This window comes from Denticeps clupeoides, chromosome 16, assembly GCF_900700375.1.
Source record: "Denticeps clupeoides chromosome 16, fDenClu1.1, whole genome shotgun sequence".
In the NCBI taxonomy this organism is placed as follows: Eukaryota; Metazoa; Chordata; class Actinopteri; order Clupeiformes; family Denticipitidae; genus Denticeps; species Denticeps clupeoides.
This window is the reverse complement of record NC_041722.1, coordinates 4,595,477-4,606,006: the sequence shown is the minus strand read 5'-3', so window position 1 is coordinate 4,606,006 and position 10,530 is coordinate 4,595,477. Positions and strand designations below refer to the sequence as shown.

At 41.0% G+C, this 10,530-nt stretch overlaps 1 protein-coding gene across 1 annotated transcript; it reads left to right on the top strand.

Moving 5' to 3' along the window:
- Positions 1–4,952: 4,952 nt before the first annotated feature.
- On the top strand, positions 4,953–6,972 carry uqcrfs1 (ubiquinol-cytochrome c reductase, Rieske iron-sulfur polypeptide 1). The gene is made up of 2 exons (XM_028956743.1): positions 4,953–5,246; positions 6,240–6,972. Exons 1-2 carry the CDS (start codon positions 5,036–5,038, stop codon positions 6,848–6,850), a joined length of 822 nt encoding a protein of 273 aa, XP_028812576.1. The 5' UTR covers positions 4,953–5,035; the 3' UTR covers positions 6,851–6,972.
- Positions 6,973–10,530: the final 3,558 nt, after the last annotated feature.

Here is a 10,530-nt window from a genome sequence, read left to right as displayed (position 1 = left end):
GTTTTAGTTGTTTAAATTCAGTCGGCGCTAATCTTGACTAAAAAGGTTTGATCTAATACATCAGTATCTAAAATGAGAAGTTGTATATTATGAATATGTGGCCTTTAAAAATGAGGAAGTGGTCAATTGCTTTGTGTTTAGAGCAAAAAAATGTTTTGCCTTGTGTGAAAATGTGTAAATAGTGGCCCATTCCTGTTGACTCTGGGGTCTAATAAACCTTTTAACCTTTAGAAACCATTAACCCACATTGCATCATTAGAACAAACATAGAAAGATGTGCATAACGAATGTAGGAGCAAATCGTTATCGTTCAGTGCATTAGTCTCTGCACACCCACACAAGACAATTCCTACTCTGAGGGCTGTAAATGGTGCTAACAAAGCGCTTTACATCCGAACAAGCCAATTAATGGAGTTAACACAACAACAGTCATAACCGTTTAGCACCTGACAGCAACATCCCTACACTAAATTATGCAGAAATTGTGTATAAAATGATAACCGAGGTGGGATAAGTAGACCAGTTCCCTTCTGCTGTAATTTTTCCATTTCAGTTCTGATTTGCTTGCTTGTCTAAAACCTCTGCTGAAATGAACAAAGCTCCCCTTTCCTGTAGAAAGATGGGCCTTTTTGTCCTAAGATAAGGCTGTCAGACTCCCTTCACCGCAGGAAGGCCCAGCAGTGGTGTTTCTCTGTCCCGTCACTTTGTGGTAGAGATATTCATGGCGGGACACAGAGAGCAACAAAGCATTGCGCTGAGAGTCAGGAGGACTGGCATCGACAGCGGCTTATCGTGCTGTGACATCTGAACCCAGCTCGGCACAAAATTGTCCAGCGCAGCAAATGACATTATCTGGGACTTGGCATGCTTCTCCGCCCCGTGGGATCTGATGACACTGCCGCTGTGGGGACCAATCAACAACATCGAAGGCGGGTAGAAGCATGTCAGCTGGACAGGATGCCTACAGCTATATAAATTCACTTAGCAGGTATATCCTGCAAGGCAAAATGCTGTGGACACCTACAGCTTTAGAAGCACATATCTAAACTCTCTGATGCCATATTCAGCATTTTATTCACTAATGTCTGGGTCAATCCAGAAAAAGACATTCAGCAATCGAAACGAACGCCCTCTGTATGACATAGACAATTTTTTTTGTTCTGTTGCTGTAATTGTTTGGGATTTTACTGGTGGTCACTTGACGTTGAACAATTCCCTATTCTTTTCCTTAGATTCATCGGTATTTCAGCAGAAATTGATGCTGAGAAAACATTGCATGCCACGTTTATTTGACAGCATCTGAACGCGCAGCCGACCATACGCTGGTGCTGGACGCCCGTGTGGACGCTTTGATTTGCTCCATTGAGCAGAAAAACAGTTGGCCTTAAGGCCACTCTCACCTGATGCCATGAATAGAATAAAAATGCCTAGTTCAGATATTCGAGTGAACTATGAAGGTCATGGTATGTACTTTTTTTAGCAATCTTGCCAATTGTGCTCTGCAGATGGCTTCATCTCACTCCCGTGAGTATATAAATGTTTCATTGAGGGATAAAGGTGTTGAATCGGTATTGATTGAAATTTCCATTGATTTGTGAATCTCCACCATGACAGCAAAGTGTCTCCCATTGCAATTGTTTAGGTTTTCTTTTCTGTGTAAATAAGTGAATTGCCATATGCAGCATGTCTGTAAAAACTACCTCAGTCAAACACTTAGCTGCCCCGTGCATTCCTGTGTTTTTTCACTTCCCTGAGAAAAGCTCTGGAAAAGGGACAGGTGTTGCAGCTGGAGATTTCCATTTAGATACCAACCTACCATTTCCTGTGGTTTCCACAGCTTTGAGCATTATGGTTCCTCCCCTCCTTCCTCCTTATCAATTACAAAGACACTTTCAAGTCACAGTTAATAGGATGCTAATGCATTATTGGGTCTTGGAGAGACGTGGTATTGAAAGAGGGATGGGCAAACACATTATTGCCCTTGAGCACTATCTGATACTAGAACAAGATTTGCATCTTAATACCAGGAGATGACAAGAGATAATTAAAACCACCAGTGAAGAAATTTTTTTGGTATAGCTTAAGGATTTACTTTTCTTTACTGGTCAGACAAAATAAAGAAATGCATTAAAGTACACATAATACAAATTGCATGCTGTACATTAAACTTTATTATATAATATATAGTACACAATATCATGTTCCAAAAGTATGGCGAATTTATTGTAGAATAATTTATGTTATATTTGTATGCATTACAAATTACAATTGAATTGTGCTCTAACTCAATTAATGCCTGTGTAACAAGTAAAACTATTTTAGTTCTTCCAGGCAAGGTATTTTTTTTGTCTGTGATGATTGTCTCCTGGTTCTAGATTGGCTGTCGTCATCTGCAATCAGAACCAATACTGATCAATATGAGAGACAGCTGATTTATTAAAACAAATTTGGTTCTTTAAGTTCAATGATTAATAAAATTACAGTGTAAAGGTTATGGGGAGAGAATGACTAAATTGATCTGAGCATGCCTACCCCCACAGTGCATAGTGCTATGGGAAATTAAAGTCATTCATCTGCCCTGTGGGGAGAGCAGTGGTGGATTGCTTGTCTTTACGTCTATTTCTTGGTATTGTAATGATCTTTTAAAGTGGAGCTTCCAACGACGGGAATCTTCTCATCATCCACAATCTAAACAGATATGGCTAATTGCACCCGAAAGTCACCACAGTGTAGTCTGTGTCAGTGTTTTGTGCGTGTGTGAGTGAGAGAAAGAGAGAGAAGGCATTTTTCCATTAAAATGTGTATGAGCATTTTCATTCCATTTGGGACTGACCAGATATGGCACTTGTCAAAAAGCAACTGCGACATAATCCTCTCCTCACAGCATGCAGTGTCCAGCTGTGCCAGAAGAATGCACCAGCGGGAGGCCTGGGAACGCAGTCTGAGGTTAAAGGTCAGCTGTCAGCTTTAAGTGCTGCTAACGGGACAGGAGCAGCAGCAGGGCCTGTTTAAGTGCTCTGAACTGGAAGCATCGCTTGCTGCCCATTGGAATAACATTTTCCCAAGATTTAAGTTAACCGAGGCCATGACAGGGGAACCACACTCCAACAAACTTACCAAGTAAGTCAAAGATACACAGCATAAGCTGAAATGAAAGTGAAGTGACTGTCTTTGTGAAACACTGCAGCACAGCACACGGTGAACACAAGGAAATGTGTCCTCTGCTCTTAACCGTCACCCTTGGTGAGCAGTGGGTAGCCATGACAGGCGCCCGGGGAGCAGTGTGTGGGGACGGTGCCTTGCTCAGTGGCACCTTGGTGGTTTGGGATTCGAACCGGCAACCTTCTGATTATGGGGCCGCTTCCTTACTCGCTAAGACACCACAGCCCCTATCACACAAATATCACTTACAACAGAGGAAAGGCATAATTTATCATCAGCACTGGCATAAAACCGTGATTCAATAAGTGGGCGACTTACAAAGAAGGCACTTAGGATGATGGGGCAATCAGACTTTTGTGTTCTCCAGACATCCGTGTTGCTTGACGCTGATAAAACTAATAAGCAGCCTTATGGAGACGTCAGCACCAAATGTGATTGGTGCAGATACTGTATGGCGAGTGCTGCAGCTCTGCTGCATGCTCACAGATTAGAAATGTCAATTGGGTTTATTTTTAGAAGACCGAGAGGCAAAGAACTCCTTCAAACAGAAGGGATTCAGTGGCAAGCACACTGCGTCACATTGATCAAAGTTAATGCAGTGGCAACAATGGTCAGTCACACCAGAAGTACTTGGTAGACTAAGTTCTTTTTATCTCAAGATCTTGTGGCACAATGGCTGTGTAATAAAGATTTTTTTTTTAATAAACTGTAAGATTTTTTGAGCACAGCAATTAACTGGGTTTGCTATAGAAATTCATTTCACATCTATTTTGATAAACTCTTAAATTCAACTAAATAATCATTTTTATAAGCTGTGTAGATGTATACTTGCACGGTGTCGCAACACCTTACCAAGCAGATACATTTGTCACAAAGAATACTCTGAATATCTTAACTTGCTCACTATTCATAACCATGTCAGGCTTGGTTTTACATTTTCAACGTTTATCAGATGCCCTTATCCAGAGCAACTTACAATCAGTAGTTACAGGGACAGTCCCCCCCCCCGTAGACACTCAGGGTTAAGTGTCTTGCTCAGGGACACAATGGTAGTAAGTGGGATTTGAACCTGGGTCTTCTGGTTCATAGGCGAGTGTGTTACTACTAGGCTACTACCACCATACACAGCAATTAACAACTATGTATAATCAATGGGCTTAATATAGACATTTTAACATGTAAAGGTCAAAATCTTAAGTTATTCTTTAAGTCCAGGCAACGATTAAAGGCCCACATACTGTGACAAACATTTCACATGGGTTGCCATTGCTGTACTCTACATGCATACATACTCTACGGTAATAATTTAATTTGTCAGTGTGAAACTAGACGGTCACCCCAGCCACCCACACCATCAGTGGTGAAGTTCGAGAGATTTCAAAATAAATTAACCATAACCATAATGGGTCCCTCTCTGATTCAATCCTTCCAAAGGTTCCGGGTTTCTTTGTGTTCAGATTCAACGTTTTGGGGGATCACCACAAAGAAAAGCGAATTATTGATTTTTAGGCAAACAGTGTCATAACAGGAAAGTAAAGTAATGAAAAAAAACTAAACTAAAAACGATTCAAACATTTTAAATGGTAAGTCAACATATGTGGGAATTAATTTTACCTGTATATATATAAGAATGCATGTTAAAATATAACTAGTGAGAAAAAATGGACTGTTAAAAATGTGGGATAATATACATTTTAAAAATAATAAATAACGCTCTTGATTTATTGACATCCAAAAGAAACGGGCGCTAAGAGCAGCAAGTCCATGCGCGCCTCCGTGACGTGTCGACGTCATGACGTAGCTTCCGTCCTTGCCCAGCCAAGGGAGGACGAACGGACCGGCTCCCCGGTAAACCTGCGCTCTAGCGAGAAACATGATGTCCCTCGCCGCTCGTTCGGGGGCCTTCTCCCCTTACCTGCAGGCTACGAGCTTCGCCGTGGCGGGACCACTGAAGCCCCTCGTACCCGGAGTCGTCGTGAGGGCGGACAAGGTGGTTTTGGACGCGAAACAGCCCTTCCTCACCCGCGAGTCGTTGAGCGGACAGAGTCCCAGAACTGGGCCTGCTATCACGGTTAGCCTCAACGGTGAGTCTTATTCCGCCGGCGCTGGCCAATCGAGGGTCCCGGCGTCTCCTTCGCGGCCTGCTCTGTGGTCAAGGGCGTTCGCGTCCCGCGGATTACGATCTGTCTTTATGCACGAAATGTCTCAAGACTTTCAAGTCATGAATGTAAGCAAATACATTCGCGCTGGAAACAAGTTAAAAAGTATTAGAATAAATGTTTTATGTTAAGTGATGCCGGCAGCGTTGCTAAATTAGCATGTTAGCTTAGGTCGTGTAGTAGCCAGCGGCCTGGCTTACGACGTGTCGGTTTTCAAGGTTAGTCAGGCAGTCCGTGGTTACCTGGCAATTGTAATTAACGCACGAAACGCGATAATTACACCATAAATATGTAAAAGTTTGACAATTTTCTTTTCGGTGTTATTCTCAGGAGTAAGGTCATACTTGACTAGCATTAGCTTGCTAAATTTATCATGCTAACATTGCAGCTGAATAGTTTGCTTTTCGTGACATGTACAGGTAGGATTTGTTGCTTTTTTAATTTAGCTATAAATCGAGTTTTATGACGTGCGTGGGGTTTTGCATGTCTGTCCTGATAGCAGTTTCTTCGTTTGGGTGTTTGATATTCTCCTTCAGAGATTCCATGTCGCGGTCAACAATACAATAAAACATTCACGTGTATCATCTGCTTTTTAATTCTCATTTGGAGTGGTCATCAATGTTGGCACATTAATTCCCTCTTTTTTTAATAAATAATTCCACTTTAGGGTTATGTTGATACTTATCTGTGTATTTTAAAGGCTACAATTTTATTCTGACCAGGTCCTGATAAATGTTATTAAAATATTAGTAATAAGGGGGTAATAAAACAATGCAAATGATCAAGGTTTACATTGTGGCAGTAATTACATAAGATCAATGACTTTAGAAATCAATTCACCAGACTGTGGGTTTTAATTTTATTTAAAGGTATTTGTATATGTATTTATGATTTTTAATTTTTATTTTTTTTTAACAGCGTGCTCTGGAGTTCGATTTGCTCACACCGACATAAAGATTCCTGATTTCTCTGATTACCGACGGCCCGAAGTGACTGATCCCAAAAAGTCTTCTCAAGACAGTAGTGATGTCAGAAAAGCCTTCTCTTACCTGCTTACAGGCTCGACGGCTGTTGTGGGTGTCTATACTGCCAAAACGGTGGTCACCCAGTTCATCTCCTCGATGAGCGCGTCCGCAGATGTCCTGGCTTTGTCCAAAATTGAAATTAAGCTTGGCGACATCCCAGAAGGCAAGAACATGACCTTCAAGTGGAGAGGCAAGCCCCTTTTTGTCCGCCATCGGACCGAAAAGGAGATCTCCACAGAAGCCGCCGTGAACCTGGCTGAGCTGCGTGACCCTCAGCACGATAAGGACCGCGTTCTTAACCCAAAGTGGGTTATCGTCCTTGGCGTGTGCACCCACCTGGGTTGCGTGCCCATCGCGAATGCCGGTGATTTCGGTGGCTACTACTGTCCCTGCCATGGCTCTCACTATGACGCATCAGGTCGCATCAGGAAGGGCCCTGCACCGCTCAACCTTGAGGTGCCGTTCTACGAGTTCCCAGATGACGAGACCGTCATTGTAGGTTAAAAGTTCTGGACTGCACAGTTGTCTGACGACGTACCACCATTTCTCAGATCCAAGTTGTTTGGTTTGCAGGTGTGAGCGATATTATAAGTGTAATTAATAAATGTACATTTTACTCGAGGAAACTTTTGTGACTGTTCTTTCACTCGTATTCAAGTATTCTGTTTGCAGCTGCCAGGATATACTTATTTATTTGAAGTTTGTCAAACCTCACATACACTTGTATGCTTATACGGGAGAGGTTCGAAGCTCCAAAGGCATAGTGAGAATTAATTGTGGGTCGAACAAAAGTATTTTGTATTTCTGGTCACTTGAGGGAAAGGGATAGGTAATTAATAGCAAAATGTTAAGTTGTCATCGATCACAGAGACAAAATTTATTCTGTGTTGGGAATGCTAACATTCTAATAGAGCTGGAAACTTTGAGGTTGTTAACGTTGAGGTCAGTCAACTTTGAAAACTGTGTGACATACATACTGTACATTTATACAGTATATCAATAAAACATTCACGTGTATCATCTGCTTTTTAATTCTTACTTGGAGTGGTCGTCAATGTTGCCACATTAATTCCCTCCTGAGTTTTCAGAAATAAATACACTTTAGAAAATACTACTTATCTGTGTGTTTAAAGGCTGCAAATCCGCAACAGGCTTCCTCATCCTGCGCTACCACGCGAACCGCGTGCCCGCTCGTGCGGCGTCCAACACACTGTTTTGATTAATAACGGGCTAATTATAGAATTTCCTGATTGCTTACTCTCTAGGCCACAGCAAGGCAATATATGCATGAGTCGAAAAAAAAAGTATTACATTAGAGTTCCTCTGTTCATCTGAGGTACCCAATACATGAGATGTAGGGTTTGAGTGAATTTTTAGGTCAGTGTTTATTAATGCTTATGCACAGCACTAAATATGGCATAGATATGTCATGGTTATAAACTGTTACACAATGCAAGTGCAGTCTAGTTATAATGTATCCTAAATCTGAATGCATGTACATTTGGAATATAAATGAATGAACTATTTTAAACCAAAAAAAAAAAAGTATTTGAATTATTCACATTAGGCATAGGCTTTCTTTCCACTGTTGCATTAATCTATTTAAGATTCATTAAGTACAATATGGCTGTGCTAAAATTAGGCCAATGAATAAGTGATCCCAGCTGAACACAAACATCCGCAATACAGCTTGCAGGAAAATTGCTGCCGTGTACATGCTGCCTAGACAACATGGTAATTTCCTCACTCAATCCATCCGTTCATTTTTTCAGCCATGTTCAGTAACACCATAGAGTCTGATAGCATGCTTTCATATATAATGTCAGCTAATATGAACTCGTATGAGGCCTCACAAGACCCAATGAAAAGAAGTGCAACATGTCCTCGTCAGATGTAATACAACTTGGTATTCGCAGGAGAACATCGCAATTTATTAATATGAATCCTCAATGTGCTTTGTAGCGCTGCTACAAAGAATACATTTTCAAATGGAATGTGTGAATGGAATTTTATGATTGATTCATGTATATTTTCTGTCCTTGCTGTCACTACAACAAAATAATATTTTGGAAATGCTGATTCACTACTTGTTTGCCACAGCAAACCCAGAAATCTCTATTACAAGGTGCTTACTGTTCCTCACCTGTAACCTCCTCCTGCCAGCTTTCTTTTTTTCTTATTTTGTTGCCAAGGTGACAACTGTTCCTGAAATGGCACCCGCCATGTCAGGGAGCCATTGGTCCAAGGCCAGCGCTGGCCTTCAGGTACCCCTGTGGCCCTGGGGTCTTACTGATAGAATGATGATAACTCAGGGGGTGTCAGGACACTACATCAAGCTGACATTTCAGGAGTGAATCGGCCTCATTGCACAGTTTTCTTTCCAAAATCAATGTCTTCATGTGGGCATTGGCGGAGCAGGACATTTATTTCCTCTTGACACATGTTTATTTAATATCATAATAGGAGCTCTGCTCTTGTAGAACCAAGCACTAGATTTCATTAAAAAAATTAATGTAGAACCAAGCACTAGATTTCATTAAAAAAAGCCGACATGGTTCTGTATAAAACTTACATCGATACAGCGAAATATGTTTATCTGAGCAATAAGCAATATTGTGTAAAGGAAAGTAATGAAAACACACCTCTGTCATCTGGAGGCTTTTCCTTGAGCCGATCATTCCAATATTGTTTTCCATCTGCAGAATTTTGCCTTAAGGAAGTCTTTGTTGAGGCTTCTCTGAAGCTTGTGAACTTGCATACGTCTCGGATCTCTAAATATCAGTGTGTCTAAAAACAAAATACTTTTTTGTTCCAACATTGCCCCTTCCTGAATATTTTAAGATTTTAATCATTCCTACAGGTGCCTTCCAGATGCACTAAACACATTTACATCCTAGAACGTTAAACGTAAATGAATTAATGCATGCTGTATGAACCCTTTGAACCAATAGCAGCACTATGAAAAGGAATGTCTTTACCAACCCATACGTACCCAGATTATTAATTTGTACACATCAAATAGTCAGCAGACCTTTAACGGGAAAAGAGCGTAAAACAATTTCAGCAGGCTGAAACACGTTCTCCTGCAGTATTCCCCTGAACCGTGAGCTGGCCATTTTTCTGTCTGTTTCAAAGGGATGGCCCCCACTCCCTGCTGAGGAAAAGCAGGCGGTCAGCATGATGCTCCATGTACTGCTTCATCACTGTAGGCATGTTCCTTAAGGGCCTTCAGGACCAGGCCGTTTTAGATGTTTGCTTTATATTTTTTGACTGGACTGCAAGCATTTCTTAGCAAAGCCCTGCAGAAACATGCCCTGACTTTTTATTTTGAAGCAACAATGGTTGGTGCAGCTCAGTGCTGTCCAGCTGGGTTTCATGGATACACGAGGTACATTTTTCAGTGAATCAAAATTCTACCAAATTTCAGACTGAAAAAACACTTACGTAAACCTTATATCAAACAAATAATCACAATGATGATAAATGTTTCTTCATTATCTCAGAGCATATCTACACCAAAGCACTCATTTAAAGATTTGCAAATTCAAGCAGTGAATAAATGTTTTATGTTAATAAGGGAGAAACACAGCTTGATGAATGCCTCGGCTGACTTGCATTATGCTCTTCAACTGTGTTGTATGTTGACTCAGATGCTAAAATTGATCAGCACTTCTTGTTGCATCCTCAGCGGTACATGAAGGCTGTAACAATCAGATGCCAATTCTCTCAGATTTCCTCATATCTGCCATATTGGCATATTAATCTTCCATTTATCTCTGTGGTGATCACACTGCAGTGGAAGATTTATTAGGATGTCATTATTCACTTGAACTTGTTATGCATAACTCTGTATTATAATGAGATTGTCTTTAGTCTTGCAAACTTCATTAAATCTGTTTCAGACTTGCAATGTTGCTACGACCCAGGATTTGATGTCCTGCAGAAGCATGGTTTTTGGAGTAGGACACTTGTAATCGATCGGCATGAATGCTTGCATAAACATATATATATATATTAATAGGTGAAATACTCAGCAGTCCTTACGCCGAGGTCATTTTCATTTAAAGAGAAGCCTTGATTTATACAGCAGGGTAAGAACTGGGTCTAGCAGAAATAACAGATTTATTATGTTTGGTAGGGCAAAAGTATAATGGCACCTTGGGTTTGGACACTTGTCTGGCACC

Excerpts from the sequence above, each read along its gene's own strand:
- uqcrfs1 (XM_028956743.1), top strand. The coding sequence starts at position 5,036 with ATGATGTCCCTCGCCGCTCGTTCGGGGGCCTTCTCCCCTTACCTGCAG. Across the intron at positions 5,247-6,239 it reads TATCACGGTTAGCCTCAACG|CGTGCTCTGGAGTTCGATTT; the intron begins GTGAGTCTTATT and ends TTTTTTTAACAG.